The sequence below is a fragment of the Notolepis coatsorum genome (assembly GCF_963971535.1).
Source record: "Notolepis coatsorum genome assembly, chromosome: 1".
Classification (NCBI taxonomy): Eukaryota; Metazoa; Chordata; class Actinopteri; order Aulopiformes; family Paralepididae; genus Notolepis; species Notolepis coatsorum.
This window is the reverse complement of record NC_140165.1, coordinates 125,958,584-125,978,157: the sequence shown is the minus strand read 5'-3', so window position 1 is coordinate 125,978,157 and position 19,574 is coordinate 125,958,584. Positions and strand designations below refer to the sequence as shown.

At 48.5% G+C, this 19,574-nt stretch overlaps 1 protein-coding gene across 1 annotated transcript in view; it reads left to right on the top strand.

The window, feature by feature from the left end:
- Positions 1–6,453, top strand: part of osmr (oncostatin M receptor) — a gene marked incomplete at both ends in the record, with an annotated part of 70,208 nt that extends 63,755 nt beyond the window's left edge. The window contains 8 exons of the mRNA XM_084307291.1: positions 510–656; positions 793–894; positions 1,413–1,580; positions 2,676–2,828; positions 3,565–3,646; positions 5,318–5,390; positions 5,828–5,944; positions 6,415–6,453. Of these exons, the coding sequence (XP_084163417.1) occupies positions 510–656; positions 793–894; positions 1,413–1,580; positions 2,676–2,828; positions 3,565–3,646; positions 5,318–5,390; positions 5,828–5,944; positions 6,415–6,453 (881 nt within the window). The remainder of the gene's footprint in view (positions 1–509; positions 657–792; positions 895–1,412; positions 1,581–2,675; positions 2,829–3,564; positions 3,647–5,317; positions 5,391–5,827; positions 5,945–6,414) is intronic.
- Positions 6,454–19,574: the final 13,121 nt, after the last annotated feature.

Genomic DNA, 19,574 nt, shown 5'->3' with positions numbered 1-19,574 from the left:
TGAGGCTTCACTTGTTACTAAGACTGAACTAAACGGACTGCGGACTGAACTACTTCTGTATTCACCTGCGCCATATTTATATGTACGGGGAACAAACTAGTGCCAGCCTTATTCCTGTCTCGTAGTCCTGGGCAGAACCGGGCATGTTGAGACAAGCCTTGACGGTAGCTTTGAACTCGACTCTGGGGGTAAGACACTGGCGCTGGTGGCACGCCATCCAATAAGAGAACGAAATATTATGGTCTGTAGTAGGTTAAAGGGATATTCCGTGTATATGTACAAAGAATACACAAGGGACATCAAACGATATACAAATATTATGCAATATATATCAATCAATAAATACATATATTCGGTTTAATCTGACCCTTTGTAACACTTATTATCTATTATAACAGAAATGTTAATATTGGTTATCGGGATCGACCAAAATGTTCACATCGGTGCATCCCTACTTTGAACAGAACATCTCTTGGTGAGACCGAAACGGCATGTGAATGTCAGCTCAGCTGGATGGTTCCATTTGACCTGGGCAGAGCAAGAGGCTACAGCCTGTGGCTACACTGCCGAGTGGTGCACCCTGGGGACTGGCGTTTCCTGTGCTCTGCAATGGATGAAGGTGTCAGCAGGGAACACCTCCTTGTTACTGTCTGCCAGTAGGTTTTCACATTCATCAAAAAGAGCTTGTGATAAAGAAATACAACTTTTATTTCATCATTATTTCCACTGTAAATACAACCAGCTGGATTAGCAATGCTTTGTTATTTAACATCTTAATTTAATGTTTTACAGGAGATTTCAAAGCAGGCTGTAGGTATACCTTTAATATCTATGCGTGCACCGAGGAAGGACATAAACTACTGGAAATACTTAGTGGATACTCACAGGAGCTCAGTGAGTGTTATTACTACTGACATTTTAGTTGTATTAGATAAGTCGTCCATTGCTTGCGTTGAACGTGGGTGTTCGGTGGGTGGGACCAAAGACGCCTGGCTTGTAGAAGTATCGGCAAGAGCATGAAGGGTGGGGCCTGTCAGATGTGACAGGATGAGCAAGACACAGATAATGATCAAATATTATAGATGATACAGAAATTGAGAAATGCATACACACACTGTTTCCTGTTTGCCACATACTTAGACTGGGGAATGGAGAAAACAAATGTGTGATTATGCTATTTCATAAAGTGCAAAGCCAAATATAACATTAGAGTAGGCTACTATTTTAAATGAAGTAAAAAATAGTATAAAAACTCCTGAGGTCACGTCTGTCTTTTCTTTCTTCTCTCTCTCTCTCTCTCTCTCTCTCTCTCTCTCTCTCTCTCTCTCTCTCTCTCTCTCTCTCTCTCTCTCTCTCTCTCTCTCTCTCTCTCTCTCTATGTCTCTCTCCGTCTTCCCCCTCCCTCTCCTCAGAACCTATAACATCCCCCAGTCTGGTTGAACCTGTCAGAAGGAGCTCCTCTTCTGTGACCATGGAGTGGCTTTACGACGAGGATGACTATGCTCATCCAGGGTTCATCACTGGTTACCTGGTTACCGTGCAGGAAGTAGGGTTTGCGAGGTCACCAGCCAGTATGCAGAGTGGGTATTAATCTGCCATTCCAGAATTTGTTGCTTCCAATTCATCAGAACATACTGAACATAAATATGGCTGCCCAACAACCAAATCTAATTCTCACATAAATTATATACCTTATAACAATTAACTGCCATGAATTAGGGTTAGTTTGATTGACTGATTAGACTTGTTTGTCAATAATAAAAAATAAATGGCATAATGCAGTAGGCCTAGTTGTCAGCTCCAACCACAGATATACACAATGTTAAAAATGACAATGTTAAAAACTAGATTTTAAAATGTATGAAAATGTTGTCTGATACATTGTTGTCTGTGGCTACGTTTGTACTGCACTTACAATTTACATGTCTATGTACTTTGTCATATTATTTGTGGACATGTTTTGTATTTGCGTATCTGTCCGAGACCAAGGACCACAATGGAAATAAGTCTTGACTTGTTTGTGTTTCATCCTTGATGTTTTCTTGAATGTTGAATAAAAGAAAATTCAAATATTTGACACAAAAGATTTGATAAAATAAAATAAAATCATACAGTATGTCACATTTGCTATTTTGGCCCCAGTTAGAATTGAACCCCTAACCCCAGCAATAGCGCTCACCCATTGAAGTATGTGCATTGCAGTTTGTGGGGTATCACTCTGGAATGGTCTGGATGCGAATATAAAATTAAGCAAAAATATCAATACATTTAAAGGTAGCTATAAACAAGCACTTATGGACACATATAAGAGAGAGGAGCTTGAGCAGTAATGTGACTGCCTATTATTTTTTTCTCATTTGGATATTTGGATATATAAAAAACTGTACTTTTATTTTATTTTTTATTTGTTATATTGTTTTTATTAAATTAAAATGTCAAATATTGTAAGGAAGGGGCAGGGCTTGGTAAGTTGTTTTTTACTTCCCCCTGTTCCTTCTCGAACACTTATTGTATGGAAATAGTCTTTGACTATTTACCTTTTTGTTTTTTAAACTTGTTTTATGTTTCTATGTTCGAGACAAATAAAAATCAAATCAAATAAAAATACTACCATTTCCCAGGCCATTCGACAATATGAAAATATGGAATAAGCACATTGGTGACTGTGTGTGCAGGTGACTTCAACGTGTCAGTGGGGGACCCCCAAAGAAAGTCTGTGACCATTGAGGGTCTTCAGGAGAACCAGGAGTATAGCCTCCACCTGAGGGCCTTGACTAAGCAGGGACCTGGCCCACCGACCACCGTCACCATCAGACCTGCCACAAACAGTAAGCCGGTGGTGACCCTGAATCATTGACTGAAACAGCGTTATAATGTTGTGGGCCATAATGCAGTCAAGTCCATCTTTTTTTTAGCAATTTGATTTTCTGCACTTGGATACAGGGTAGATTTGACATGCTGTCTGTATTACACTGTTTAAACATTAGGCCAGGCTTTAGAATACTGTTTGAGATTTTAGGATTTGATAAAAAAAATTAAATAATAATAATAATAATACTGTTTGAGATTTGAATGGCTCTTGGTTATCTTGTGTCCTCTGTCAGACTCTCTTTTGAATGGCTCTTGATCATCTCTTGTGTCCTCTGTCAGACTCTCTTTTGAATGACTGCTGATCATCTCTTGTGTCCTCTGTCAGACTCTCTTTTGAATGACTGCTGATCATCTCTTGTGTCCTCTGTCAGACTCTCTTTTGAATGACTGCTGATCATCTCTTGTGTCCTCTGTCAGACTCTCTTTTGAATGACTGCTGATCATCTCTTGTGTCCTCTGTCAGACTCTCTTTTGAATGACTGCTGATCATCTCTTGTGTTCTCTGTCAGACTCTCTTTTGAATGACTGCTGATCATCTCTTGTGTCCTCTGTCAGACTCTCTTTTGAATGACTGCTGATCATCTCTTGTGTTCTCTGTCAGACTCTCTTTTGAATGACTGCTGATCATCTCTTGTGTCCTCTGTCAGGATCTCTTTTGAATGACTGCTGATCATCTCTTGTGTCCTCTGTCAGACTCTCTTTGGTTGGCCAAGGTATTAACTCCTGTCTTCTTAGTACTGGGCTGTATCATCCTCCTGTGGCCTCAACGAAAAATGTGAGTCACTCCATCCTTGAATGTTAAAGTGCTCCTCTAATTATTATTATTATTATTATTATTATTATTATTATTATTATTATTATTATTATTATTATTATTATTATTATTATTATTATTATTATTATTATTATTATTATTATTAGTAGTAGTAGTAGTAGTAGTAGTAGTAGTAGTAGTAGCAGCAGCAGTAGTAGTATAGTAGTAGTAGTAGTAGTAGTAGTAGTAGTAATAGTAGTAGTAGTAGTAGTAGTAGTAGTAGTAGTAGTAGTAGTAGTAGTAGTAGTAGTAGTAGTAGTAGTAGTAGTAGTAGTAGTAGTAGTAGTAGTAGTAGTAGTAGTAGTAGTAGTAGTAGTAGTAGTAGTAGTAGTAGTAGTAGTAGTAGTAGTAGTAGTAGTAGTAGTAGTAATAGTAGTAGTAGTAGTAGTTTTATTCAGTCATCACACACAATGCACAATCATTCCAGACTGTCAACGGTGACTGGAGAGGTATAGGCTGAATGAAGCATAATACTTATATATGCCTGTCCTATATTCTTATAAAATTAAACCTCCAAAACAGAAACAAAAAGAAATAACAAAATTAAAGTTATTCACATTTGTAACCTTCAGAAATAGCTATACAAAAGCGAATTACTCATTCTTAAATGTATATCAGCATTGTTCCACAAGTTAACCCCAACAATAGAAATACATCTCCTTTTAATCCCTTTCTTAGCTTTTTGAACAGTAAATTTACAAATGTCTCTCAAATCACATTTTCTTTCCACTATTGAAAAAAAAACCTTTGCAAGTGATTTAGGTCTGTACATTATTTGCATTTTTCTTTTTTATAATAAAGAAAATCATAAAATTTCATAACATGAGACTTTAAAAACAGTGGATTTGTGTGGTCATATAATCAGTATAAATGCTCAGAATGGCCTGCTTTTGCAGTAAGACTATTGGATTTAGTCTTTTTAAATGTTGACCCCCATACTTCCACACAGTATGATATAATTATAAGTAAGTATAAGTGAGCAGTAAATTATCTACAAGGCCTTATAGTTTAATATATCCTTAGACTTATACAGGATTACTACTGACTTTGACATTCTTCCTTGAAGATAGTTAATATGTTGTTTCCATGTTAATTTCTGATCAATATAACTACCCCTAGATATTTTATCTCAGAAACTCACAAATCAGATTTGTTTAACTTGATATCCCCATCTATTTCTTTTCGATTACCAAAAACCATAAATGTATTTCTTTTAATAATGAGAGACAATTTATTAACATCAAACCAAGTTTTGAGAATTTCCAGCTCACTTTCAATGTCATACAGAAGCATCCCATACCTCTCCAATTCTCAGTAGGAGTTCAATCATTTTGTGTCCTGTACTGTGTTCCAATTCTCTCACTAATATGCTATGATCTATAGTATAAAAAGCCTTCTGCAGGTCAATATAAATACCAATATACAACACTCATCATTTTCAACTGCCTTTGTTATTTCTTCTCCAATCTCCATTACTTAGGTAATGTATTAATTGAAATGCTAAACAGAAATCATCCTTTGGCGTCAAGTTCACCGTCATGATTGACCATGTTGGGGGGGGGGGGGGGGGGGGGGGGGAATAAGTGTCCCTCTGTTTTAATTGACCTCCCATACGGTATCTCCTCCCTCCAGGCTGAAGGGGCTTTTTACTTATCCTGCAGGGATGAACATCAAACCTTCTGTGCTGGACACCTTTCCTCACGAGGTAGAAACATACCGTTTGTATTGACTTTCACAGTGTTTCACAGAGTGTGCAAAAGCATCTGATGTACACTAACCAACCATACAGCATACTAACCAACCATACAGCATACTAACCAACCATACAGCATACTAACCAACCATACACCACACTGTACAATTTCAGTGACCACAGTACACATTTGTAAAATAAATAAACAAGACTAAAAACGTCAACATAATTCTGCAGTCTGAACCATATACAGTAGCCAATGTACTACCCTCACAGATACTGTAGATAGATAAATCTAGACACACACATCTTTCATTTATTTTAATCCTCTCCTTTTCCTATACAGACCAGGGAGAGGCTTGCGTCGCTGACAGTCGAGGACTGTGTCTCCTGTGACATTGAGGTGCTAAATACCAAACCTCCTGTGTCAGAAATGACCACACTCTTAGATCCAGTGCTCCCAGATCCAGCCTGCTTTACCTCCTATCAATCTACCTCCTACCAATCCACCTCCTACCAGTCCGTCTCCTGCCCTCCACTCCAAGCAGAATGCTGTCCACAGTCAGGTACGGCGCCCCAGGAGGAGCCACCCGTCCTTCGGGGGGTTACGAGCGTTACCAATCGGAGTTACTTTCACACCTTGGATGGTGGGTCCTTTCCTAAGGCGCCACAAATTACACCCGCAGACTTCACCAGCTGTGAACCTTCTGCATGTGGGCAGGAAAGTGATTATATCCCCAGCTGTGAACCTTCTGCATGTGGGCAAGAAAGTGATTATATCCCCAGCTGTGAACCTTCTGCATGTGGGCAGGAAAGTGATTATATCCCCAGCTGTGAACCTTCTGCATGTGGGCAGGAAAGTGATTATATCCCCAGCTGTGAACCTTCTGCATGTGGGCAGGAAAGTGATTATATCCCCAGCTGTGAACCTTCTGCATGTGGGCAGGAAAGTGATTATATCCCCAGCTGTGAACCTTCTGCATGTGGGCAGGAAAGTGATTATATCCCCAGCTGTGAACCTTCTGCATGTGGGCAGGAAAGTGATTATATCCCCAGCAAGGCTGTATCTGTCTAAAAGTGAGATAACTGGTATATATACTATACTTATAGCACTTTTCTAGAACTCAAAGTTGCTTAATTGATTGACTTTACAAGCAAATACATGGGTTGTCCAAAAACAATTGACGTAACTCAAGCCCCCAGAGGGAAGCACAGTTACATTTCAACTGGCCTCGTGTCTCGCTCTGCTACTGAGATAACCCCTTATCGCTAGGTTATGACTATAACCAAGTTCTGTTAGTTAGAGGTGACGCTTGGCATCACACTGCACTATCTCGCGTACGTGCACGCGTACTGAATAAATTCCACAAATGTACCTCTAATACCAGTATTAGTCTGACCACACCCCTCATCAGCTTACCTTCATAAGCAGGTGTGTGGTCACCTGCTCTCCTCCTTCCCAAGCTTTCACCACAAGGTGAGGTCAAGGGCTGCAGCGGCCGTCTGATGCCAAGCGTCACCTCTAACTAACAGAACTTGGTTATAGTCATAACCTAGCGTTCTGTGCCGTTAGAGGCTCTGCTTGGCATCACACTGCACAATGGGAGGCCAAGCGGAGCCGCTGGCTGACAAATACACCCCGCTGACAGCCCCCCAAAACCATCAGAACAGGGAGGGCCGAGCCCCCCCGACCCCCCCTAATGGAGGGTATCCCCCCTATTAGGGGCTTCACGGGAAGGCGACGGACCCGACCGTGCGAAGAGGCACTCAAGCAACTCAACGCACAGGGTGAGCAGACCGTGGCTTGACCCCACGACTACACACACGCACAACCCGCATGCCACCCGGGAACGAACGGAGGAACAACCTCGTTACCGCCCCCAGAATCACGGGGTCAAGGGCAAACCCAACCCCGTGGCAAGGCCGTAGCAGCGGAGCGCGAAGGAAGACCCAGACCCACCAAAAGGACTGGACTCCCTGGAATGGGGGCCCGGAGAAGTCCATGATGCCAGCATCAAGACCCCACCAGGTGGGCACGTAGTGCCCCGCCCCCCACATCGCCAGCGTATTCGGACAAAGGCCCCCCAGTTACTGCACCTGGTAATCCCAGGCGGTATCCCAACCAAGTACTAACCAGGCCAGAACCTGCTTAGCTACCGAGATCGGACGAGATCGGGCGTGTTCAGGTCGGTATGGCCGTAAGCCGAGCGGGCCCCGTCCCCCCAATAGTACACCGCCTGGCACACTGACCCTGCAGAACAGGCAGTCAGCATGGCCGTAAGCACACAAAAAAGGTTAACCAACGGAAGCAGGCAGCGCACCGGGGAAAAACCAGGCAACAGGCTGTTAACCCTAGCCTGGAGACTGCGGACGAGACAGGCGCCAGAGGGGACAGCTGAACACAGCTGCCCCGGCGGAAGGGGCGTATGCTGGCGTTGTTGCATGACCAAGCCTCCATTTAAAAACCCCCACCCAGAGGGGTCGAGGCAGAGAAGGCTGACACGATTGGCAGACGTCATGAACGTGCAGGGGCACCCTCAACCGGTGAACCCGGGAGTTGACACTGCTCCAACACACCAGGGAATCAACCACCTCGGTGTTACCCAATGCGGTGGTTGTTCCTATAACCCCTCAAGAAAAAACTCCAAAACACACCTGCGGGTATACACCGGCTATACCGCAGTACAAGTGTTTCAGTTTTCAAAAAAGGGTTAACCCAGGCCTACGGGTCGCAAACATCACTTCGGACCGGGCCTGGCGGTACGGGAAGCACAGGGTCACCAGAGGAGGTCAAAAAACCACCCCCACAGGCCCCTCTTCGCCATGCGTGAGAGAGGAGCGAAAAATAATAGAGAACCAGCCCCTAAGCACACCGTACTTGGTATTCCCAGGCGGTCTCCCAACCAAGTACTAACCAGGACCAACCTGTGTAGCGGCCGAGATCCGACGAGATCGAGCGTGTACAGAATGGCATGGCTGTAAGCCATTACGACAGTGCTGAGTAAAAACATACCCAACCAGGGTCTCCATAGCGCTTAGCCCTGTGACACCCAGACCGACCTGGCATTTTTCCCCCTGAAAAAAGCCCAAGTCCCTCAGGGTACCAGAACAGCAGATCTGCATCCCCGGCGGACAACGGGTTCAACTGACCTGGACCAGCGTGACCAGAACCAGTCCCGTGCCCTAACCACGCCGACATGCCTACTCCAGGAGAAGGGCAGATATGCGTGTCGATCTTAACATGAAAAGAAGGCGCCACCCAGACGTTCGGGCGAACCGCGCCTGGTGGCCCACCCCAAGGGCGTGAGACCCCTCCACATATGTTCAGATCCATTCCGTCATCATCCCCCAGACATGAACGAGAATCCGTCGACAACCCACCCAGGTCATGGGATGTGGTCGTCGGAAGAGGAAAAACCCCCATCTCAGTTGCTTTATAAAAACGCTGTTTCAACCACAAGCAACCAAGGCGTGCCAGTCAATCGCCTGTTTACAGCGAGCTAGCACTATACGTGCGTCGGGACACACCCCCATCAATGAACAGGCTATTTAGACCTGTCATTGAATCCCCAAGGCGCCCAGGGGAACGACAAGAGGGGTGTGACACTCCCTAACTCCAACACTTCTGGAATAGAAAAGAAGGAAGCATCAACAGTATGTATCCCAGTCTACACAGCCGGGGTAAAAAAATTTCACATTTTTACATCCCACCACCCTCCCATAGGAAGGAGACGGGGATCCCCAGAGAGACTTCCCACGCGAGCTGTACAGATTGAAAAGAATATATTGCACCTTGAGCCATGTAAAAAACTGGTTTTAGGGCTCTCCGGGGAAGAGGCACTGAACCCATACACACTCAATAAACGAATTGAATCGAATACACACACAATAGAAAAGGACCCTTCTAGAGGGTCCACTCACTTTGACAATCTGAGGAGGAAGGCTCTGTACTCTGATGGAGGCTTCCTCACATGGAAGAAGGAGTCCGAACTCACAGAAGGCCTGAATAGGCGCTTGGTGAGGAGGAGCCCTGACCACCCCCCCTGAAAACAGATCCATCACATGGACCTGAACAGCACACGGAAGTCCTACCAACAGAGACGCGCACAGTGACGTACTCTATGGCGGGGGAATTCCTGCGGTGCACACGCCCAATATACCAGGCCGTGGGACCAGGAACCCCCCCCCCCCCCCCGTAACGTGCCGAACCGCCACGTGACGGGAACCTTGAAGGACAGGGGGTGTACCCCTGACCGACAGAAACAATGGGGAGAGGAAAGGTTACCAGTTCACCCCTTTACGACCCCACACCCATGATACGATGTAATGACAAAAAGAGAATATGACACAGTCATAGTCAACTCTATGAAGGGTTTTACAGCTCCACACAGCGCATGAGCTAACCTGCTATCTGATTTTTACTAAGGAAAAACACAGAATAGAGAGGGCTCTAAGAGCCCCGGTCCAACATACACATGTGCTTCTGTGGCCAGTCCAACCCAGTTGTAGGTCACATGACACACACAACCCATCATCACCTACAAAAAATGGCAAAAACACTCAACAGAGGAACGCCGTTTTTTTCACAATGAGAGAATACATCATTCTCGATTAGTATCGGCCACAGGCCTTGCTAAGCACACATGACAGCAACCAAACCATTTTCTTTTTTTAGGAAAATAAGTCTCTCCAGCAGATTTAGCACAACCTCAGCAATCAAGCTAAGAGTTACATCGCATCCCTACCACACAAAAGACACAAATAGTGCACAAACATGTCTGATAGGAGGATGAAAAAGTCCCCAGGGAACCGGGGGGGAAAACACAATCCTCCTATTTTACCCTCAATACGGCCAGTTAAAACAGGAAAACCTGTTAATATGTGAACACACTGTTCATTGTCATCACAGTCTGAGAAAGAACATTCTTTTACTCACTTGTCACCAAGCATAGCTTCATAGGTTAGTTACCTTAGTTGTGAGTACACGGTACATATAAACACCATGATGTTTCTCACACAACAACCAGATCATTACATCCCGATTTGCACGGAGAAGCTAACTGCCAGTGACAAAAACAGCTCACACATAACCCGCAACGTATCCTAAATGCATTGTAGCAACACACGTTTTGGGAAAAACACCGTTATTCACAATACATTTAGCAAAGTAAAACCAGAAGACGTGTTATGAGGTCTGGTCAACCCCGTTCCTACCCGGAACGCAGATCAGCGAAGTGCAGTCACAGACACCGTAGGAACACAGCCGCTCCTGTGTTGTCCGAACTGGGCAGCGTCACCGCCCCAACCCGCACTACAGTCCCCTGTTGATGCAACCTTGCCGTCCTGGCTCAGGGCAGGGTCGACGAAACATCCCCTGTCAAGGATGACGTCGTGGTCAAGAGTGTAAAACATGTTAAAATCAAAGCACGTTCAACAGAATAGCATCAAGCTAACGGCCGCTCCAACCGTTCGGGTGCTACTGCTTCTGCTCGCGAGACGCCGAGCTAACGACGCACGCGATCAGAAGCGAGCTCACGGCGGCGCGCGAGAAGCTAAGCTACCCCGCGCCAGGCCATGGCCTATAGCAGCAAGCTAACGTTACCTAGCGACCACGACATGCTAGCCCCGCAGCTAACAGCTGACTGGCTAATAGTAGGCCCAACCTAAGCAGGCCATGCAGCGATCCAGCAGGCTAACGCAGCAGTTAACAGCTGACTGGCTAACCGCAAGCTATGAACATGTAAACAATGACATAACACTCACCCTCTTTTTAAGAGAAAAGAGAAAACAAGATGTCAACACCGCTTCACAACGGTGATTTTACCACACCCGACGGAATCAGCACAATACCAACTGGCCTGTGTAGCTGACTTTGAACATGAATCTGCCGCTACCGCACATTCATGCACATATCCCCTCGTGAAGGAATACTCTCATTTGGATATGAAAGATGGGGCCTTAACACGGTGACAGAGAGAATCCACTCGTCCAAAACACACAGGGATCACCAGTGTCAATGGTCGCGGCCCACTAGTTAAAACTATAATGGTCTTCAGACCAAGGTCTCCTGTCGCCTAGGTGGCTGAACAAAGGACCCTAGCCTGGGGCCGGTTTCCATAAACATTGTCAAGTAGCCCCCATAGCACTAACAGACAAGTGGAGCCTGCCAGCAAACACTACTCACCCAACCTGGAACGCACCGCTTCTCACAACAGCGGCATGTCCGACAGTTCAGCTGTGGCCTGACAGGTTTCACCCCAACAAACACAGCAAGGAACTGCAGTTGAGAAGCATGCAGCGGCGTGCTCCCAATACGAAAAACCGGTGGAGGGTTTTTAGAATGATCATCATCTTCTAGACACTCCAGTACGAAGACAATATCGCCGTATTTTCTCGAAAAATAGTGAGAGAGAAAATAAAGATATGATGTCAACGTATCCTTGTTTCCCAAAGCTGTTCCTAATCCAATTTCTTCCATCATGGTGTCAAGTGTGGGGATCTACCGAGGCACTTATTCCTTGTGGTGAAAGCGAGAAGGAGGAGAGCAGGTGACCACACACCTGCTTATGAAGGTAAGCTGATGAGGGGTGTGGTCAGACTAATACTGGTATTAGAGGTACATTTGTGGAATTTATTCAGTACGCGTGCACGTACGCGAGATAGTGCAGTGTGATGCCAAGCAGAGCCTCTAACGGCACAGAACTCCACGCACCTAGCGTGCACGAGAAACAAAAACAAATGCACCCACTTGCACGTGACCACACCACTCCCATGCGTCCCTATGACGCCGGAAGTGGTCACGCCTCACCCTTCCTCATTTCGTTTCCAAGCGGAAGCAGCTCAAGTGCACTTCTTGAACTGGAGATTGTTATGAAGCGTAAGAAGAAATTACACAATGTTGGGAATTCGCCAGAAGTTCGCCGGCCCCCGGAACCTTCTCGGCACGTCCTAACAGTGCGGCGGTACTGTCCTGTGTTTTCCTCGTCTCGTGACAGCGGGCCGAGGGACGTCGCGCGACGTTTAGCAGTCGAGCTATGTCGTGCACAGGTAGGGCCTGCGCTATCAGGCATTGATACTAGCATGGGTAATACTGCTCGTTGTCTCGTGAGACGGCCGAGTGATGTATTGGCGCAGGGGGCGGGATATTTGGGAAAAACATGGTCGTCATGACTCTCTTTTGGATGTTTTTCCAAATATCCTAGCGCACGCAGCTAATGCTAATGCTACAATGTTGGGGCGCCGTTCCCCATGTACCCCGGCGGGGTTGTCGCCACTCTTCCCTCCTCTTAACCGTTTCATTGCTGAAGGTCAATCGGTGTCTAATGTGGGGGGTTTTGCTGAGGCTTATTTACCCTTTATACAGGTGGATGGGCTGACGACAGGGTGCAGGGCAGGTGTGCCGTGCTTAGAGGGCCAGGTAGCATCGGTCCTTTGCCCTGGCATGGTTGAACGGTATCCCACCCGGAAGCCAACGCCAGAGGGCGAGTCGGCCCGGCAGGTGGCTGAGTGGGCTGATGAAGTTTATACCGCCACGGGAGGAAATTTAGCAGCAACCAATAACATTGCTCAATTGGCTGCTTTTCTGTCCCAAATGGTGTCGGGTCGTGGGGCCTTAGGGCCAGCCGACGTAAAAAACATTGCACGTGTTTTTGAGGTTATACAGCTTTTGACCCAGCCGCAAGCTATAACCGCAGGGAGGGCTAGGATGCTGTCAACGCTTGTTCACAGGCATCTTTGGTTGGAGCATTCTCCCATTGAGGAGGAGAGGAGACTTCTTGGTCTGTCCGCAGGGGCGCGAGCGGTATTTGACCTGGGTGCCACACCGCCCAACACCACGCAGCCAAGGGTGAGAGCACGGCCTCGCCAGCAGCTGTGGCGAGGCCCCCGACCGGCGGCCATGTTTCCCCCGCTGGGTATCACGTTAGTGCCTCCCCCGACCGGAAAGACCGGCGGTGGTCAGTCAGGCACGCGTGGTTTGGGTGGTAGTAATATCACTACAGGGCTACGGTGTGTAGGGACTCACCCTATCGGGCAGTGTGGGGACCACACACCTTGCATGTCCAGCTGCAGAGCAGGCTATCCTCAGCAGTCTATGCCAGGAAGATGCTCAGCGGGGGAGCTTATGTCACCAGGGGTGATGGCTGCTCCCCCCGTATCAGACCGGCCCTTTCTGTTGGGGTCCCCCCTTGGGTGCGATTGCCTCGTTGGTAGAGTCAGGGTGCGATATCCCAGCTCCATGAGACACCCTGCTCGCGCGGTTGGCGAGTCCAGGGTTGGCAACACACAGCGGGTGGGACCGGGCCTCCTATCTACGGTTCCTGGTGGACCAGTGCCAGTTGGCGGCGGGTGCGCTTTGGGATTATCATCACGTATGGTTACAGGAGTGCCATATGTCGAGGTGGATGGAGAGAACGCTGAGGGAGGGGCTTGTGTTACAGTTTGCACAACCCCACCCTCCGTTTTTGGGTTTGGTACAGACCCTATTGTCAGGGTCCGCAGCAGTGACAGCTCTGGCCGACGAGATCCAATCTCTGTTGGCGAAGCAGGCCATCGTCGTGGTCCCAAAAGAGGACGTGATGTGTGGCGTTTACTCCTGGTATTTTCTGGTGCCCAAGAAATCGGGAGGTGTCAGACCTATACTGGACCTGTCCGCGTTCAATCGTCTGATTGTGGCGAGAAGGTTCAGAATGTTTACCGTCAAACACCTGTTAAGCGCTGTCAGAGTGGGAGACTGGTTCACCTCCATAGACCTGAAGGATGCGTATTTTCACATCCCGATCTTCCCTCCTCACAGGAAATTCCTACGCTTCCTTTTTCAGGGCATAGCGTACGAGTACCAGAGGCTGTCGTTCGGCTACTCTCTGGCTCCTCGCACATTCACCAAGTGTGTGGAGACCGCGCTGGACCCTCTGCGTCATCAGGGGATACGAATTTTATTCTACCTCGACTACATTCTGGTCCTCAGCCGGTCAGAGGAGATCGCCAGGTCTCATACCAGGCAGGTGGTGGAACACCTCACCAGCCTGGGTTTTGCTGTGAACTGGAAGAAGAGTACTCCTCTTCCCAGTCAACAGGTGGAGTACTTGGGCTTGGTTTTAAGCTCAGGGCCCATGAGGGCAACCCTCTCAGAGCGGCGGCGGGAGAATATCTTAGGCGCGCTCAGGAGGTTCCGTCCTGGCAGGACGGTTACGGCGCTGTCCGTGATGCGCCTGCTCGGTATGATGGCATCTGCTCACACTGTGGTCCCTCTTGGCCTCCTCTTCATGAGGACGATACAGAGGTGGTTTTCCAGGATGAGAATAGACCCGGTGAGAGACAAGTGGAAGCGGCTGACGGTTCCCGTGTCAATACTGGGGGATCTCGACTACTGGGGGAGACCTGGTGCCCTCACCAGCGGGGTCCCCATGGGAGGCAGGCTATCACACATCACGGTCTTCACCGACGCCTCCCTCACGGGATGGGGGGGGACGTGTCGGGCCCACGTAGTAGGGGGCACATGGCATTGCCATGCTGCCCGGTCTGCTCTACATATCAATGTATTGGAATTGAAGGCCGTCCTTCTGGTCCTCAAGCGGTTTAGCCGCCTTGTGGTGGACAGACATGTTTTGATCAGGACGGACAACACGACGGCAGCGTCGTATATCAACAGACAGGGAGGAGTACGCTCCCCCCGTCTGCACCGAGCGGCGGTCAACCTTTGGCTATGGGCGTCTCTCAATCTGTGCAGCCTGAGGGCTCTCCACATCCCCGGCGGGGCGGTCCTCATCCCGATGAGTGGGGACTACGTCCAGACATGTCAGGTCTGGGATCGACAGTCCCACCAGTGCCCCTTGTGATTCTCGGTCAGTCGGAAGGACAACCCCCCTCTGGGAGTGGATGCCTTCTAGGTGTATCCGTGGCCGCCCGGGATTCTGTACGCGTTCCCCCCATACAACTGATAGCTCAGCTGTTGGAGCGGGAACGTCGGGAGCGCAGGACTTTGATCCTGATCGCGCCAGACCGGGGCACGGCTGTGTGGTTCCCGGTCCTGATTCAGCTCTTGGTGGCACCGCCGTGGCCTGTTCCGTGGTCACCGCGGGCCCTCTCTCAGGCACACGGAACGATGTTTCTGCGTCCTGTTCTGGGGCAGCCGTTGATGGTTTGGCTGCTGAAAGGGTGAGTCTGGAGGGGATGTGTCTTAACCCTACTGTGGTTAACACCATCCGGAACGCGCGCGCCCCGTCCACTACTGCGGTTTACGCAGGTAAGTGGCGTATTTTTCAAGAGTGGTGTGAGGTTGGGGGCCTGGACCCAGTGTCCTGCCCCCTGGACTCTGTTCTTTCCTTCCTCCAGTCTATCCTGAATAGGCTGTCGGCCTCGACAGTGAGGGTATACGCCGCGGCTATATCCTCTTGTCAAGTGGGTTTTGAGGGCGGTACGATGTTCAGCCACCCTCTCGTGAAACGTTTCCTGCTTGGCGCTCGGCGTCTCAAGCCTGTGGAACGTTCTCTGTCTCCGAGTTGGGACCTCCAACTGGTCCTGGGCCGGATGTTGGAGGCCCCGTTTGAGCCTCTTGAGCAGGCGCCATTGGATTGGCTGTCCTTTAAAACCGCATTCCTTTTGGCCATCACCTCCGCTAAGCGCGTGGGTGAGCTGTGTGCTCTCTCGGTGCGACCTGAGTGCCTGTCTATTCGGGCCGATAGCGGTGCTACTCTGAGGCCTAATCCAGTCTTCGTGCCAAAGTATATCCGGAGCTCTTTTCGCTCCAGGGATATTGTGGTTCAGGCGTTTCATCCGCCTCCTCACGCTAGTGGGTTGGAGGCGAGCCTTCACCTGTCGTGTCCTGTCCGTGCACTGAGGGTTTACCTTAGTCGGACGCAGGATCTCAGGCCTTCATATCAACTGTTTGTTTGTTACGGTGGCCCTCGCGCGGGTAAGGCGCTATCCAAGTAGCGCCTGTCACATTGGTTGTGCGAGGGCATTGCCCTTTGCTACACGTTGGCTGGACAGGTCCCCCCCGGGGGCATCAGGGCGCACTCCACTCGTGGTGTGGCGGCCTCTGCTGCCCTGTTAGGGGGGGCCTCGGTGGAGGACATCTGTGCTGCGGCCTCCTGGTCCTCCCCGGGTCCTTTCGTTAGGTTTTACCTCATGGACATGACTGGGGGTTCTGTCTCCCAGGCTGTCCTGAGGTCCCGGGCCTCTCCTGCATCCCGCCATCAGGTGGACTAGCAGGGGTGTGTGGGTGTGGACCGCGGGGTGCTGTGTCACACGTGGTCCCGCCTGTGCTGTGCGTTCAGGGGTGCCTGTTTCCCCCTTTTCGCACTTTGGTGAAGTTGACTGCCTCCCCCCCCTTCGTTAGGATGGGCTGGGTGGACGGGACTCCCCTCCTCCCTGGCTGGGGCTTACGGGCCCTCAGGGGGTGCATTTGTCGGGCCACGCGTCCGCTCTGCCCTTTATCTCAGTAGCAGAGCGAGACGCGAGGCCAGTTGAAATGTAACGTATGGTTATTCTATAACCCTAGTTACATGATACTGGCTGAGTGTCTCGCTCTTAGCGCCCTGAGGTCCCTTGGCGGTTTTACGCTTATGGAAATCGAACTGGGAAGGGTGAGGCGTGACCACTTCCGGCGTCATATAGGGACGCATGGGAGTGGCGTGGTCACGTGCAAGTGGGTGCATTTGTTTTTGTTTCTCGTGCACGCTAGGTGCGTGGAGATTAGGGGTTATCTCAGTAGCAGAGCGAGACGCTCAGCCAGTATCATGTAACTAGGGTTATAGAATAACCATACGTTATGATTGGAGGATCAAGAAAAGAGGGCAGAGCTTGAGATAGGTACATATGGACAACAGAGTTATGGTTTTTCATCTCAAAGGTTCATTAATCGTCATTATTTCTGTGTCAAGAATTTTTTATACATGATGCTGATGTAACCCGAGGTGTGTGTAGAAACTGATATTCATCCCATTTTTCAAGTCATAATGTAACATTTTATAATATTCTAATGTAAATATATTGTAACTGCCATAATGTAAAAAAAAATTACTATAATTTGTATGTAAATAATATAAATGTTGATTACTACGCTACTATGTGGATGATGTGTGATTGTATGAAAGCGTATTTCAGGGTTTCTGATTATGAATTCTAGTTTGAATTCAGAAATCCACCAACTATTTGGCAGCGATCCACTTTTCTCAAAGAGCAGATGAGAGAACAGTCAATAGTGAGGCATTAGGCTACATTAGAAACGGTATGTGATGACGAAAATAAAATACTTTGTATCTACAGTAACTTGCTATCACAGGTGACAACCACGGGACCGTTCGACGGCCATCTCGCAACACGGACATTTGTTGCGAGAGCAGGCCAGCACTCAGTTGGTACACTCAAGCCAGGTACAGTTAGCGCTCCGAGCGCTGGAACTTTATTGGCGAACATTCTCCTTTTCGAGAGCGTGCCCTCTAAGGGCGAAGAGAATAAATACTTTGAACTGGCACGTGCACCAGTGACTAGGGGCACCCCGACATTTGTTATTTTGGGGAATGCCGGCTTAGATAGGACTTTTGTTTCAATTGTGGGCCCACTGTATTTTTTGGTTACATGGGTTATGTGGTTAAGGTGTGCAGACGGCACGTGTGTTTAATAATAATAAATCCCATTGAGTAGCTTGCGGAGCTCTCTCTCTCTCTCCCTGCGGACAAGTGTAAAGCATATTAACCCTTCTACTTGTAAGATCTAAGTGCTATGCATCGTGCCTTGTATTGAATATATGCTAATCTATATAAAAGGAGAGGCGTACAAATGGGATCACTGTGTGTGTGTCCATTAATGTGCATTCTTGTTTAACCCCTTCCTTTCGGGTAATGTACATTATTGTTTAACCCCTTCTTACCCACGGCCTATGCATCATTGGGATAGGTCTCCGTTCGTCAACAAGGAAAAGTACTGCTTTGGGGAGAAATTATATCATCTATCACTACTGCCACCGGGTGTGGGAGGGTGTGGGAGGTATTAGGGGAAGTGTGGGTATTTGGGGAATTACTGTAAGTCGCCCTGGAGGGCAAGAAGGACCAGCGCATCACCCCTAGGTTACTAAACCCTAGGCCCCATCCGCTCCCTCTGTTAAATCCCAATTCTAATACCCCTACACTACAGTCGGGGACTCAGCCGGACCCAGATCTGCTGTGTTCCCACTACCTGGTGACAGTGCACATCTACTCTCATAAAGTAGGGATAATCCACCCTTCTTCATTTGGCGTCACGGACAGGATCAACATCCTAACCCACTTCCTTGACTTGACCTGGAGGGAGACCCAAGATGTCAGAGGAACAGACCCGCGCCGCGCAGGAAATGGCGGCGAAGTATGAGGTGCCTCAGGAGGAGTGCAAGGCCCAGGCGGCGCTACAGGAGCAACAAAGCGCCCAGCACGCCTCCCCCGAGGTAAAAGAAGAAGAAACAGAAGCGATGAGGGACTTGACCACACAGGTGGAGGCTCTGAAGGCCCGATACCACAACCTGGCAGGCCACCTGGACCGACAGACGGTGCTCATGGAGCAGGCCCGGAGTGACCAGAGAGAAGCCCTCTCCTTGGCCAAGGCCGTCCTCGAGAGAAGCACCAGCGCCCCTCAAGCGACCCCCTCGACTGTGTATGGCCAACAGGACCGAAAGTGCAGCGAGTTCGGGGGGGGGAAAAAGAGGGGAGAGCTGTCGGCCGAGGATTGGATCCAGGCGATGAAGTCACACTGCTACACCAGAATGATGCGTGTGGTGCTCAACATCAACAGGGATGAGCATGTCACTAATGCAAACTTGTATGGGGGAGTGCTAAAGGTGAGCGATAAAGTGGCAGTCAGGAGAATGAGGCTGGCAGGTCACTGCCAGAGACACCATGAGATGCCAACCAGCAAACTTGTGCTGTGAGAACCAACACACGGGCATCGATCACAAGGACGTCCCACATTAACCTACGTGGACGTACTCAGGAGAGATGCGGGAACAGAAATCACCGGCGAGCTAGCCAGATGCATGGAGGATCGGGATGACTGGAAGCACCGATGGAGGGCCCGTCCGAGGATGACCTAGATAGATATAATTCTAATCCTTGGTTAGAAGCGAAATAATGGATGGATTATCCAAGGGGGGTCCTGGGGGGGGGAAGAAGAGCGAGTAAGAGCATATGTATGTATTGTATTGTATTGCAAGTATAATGTATATAT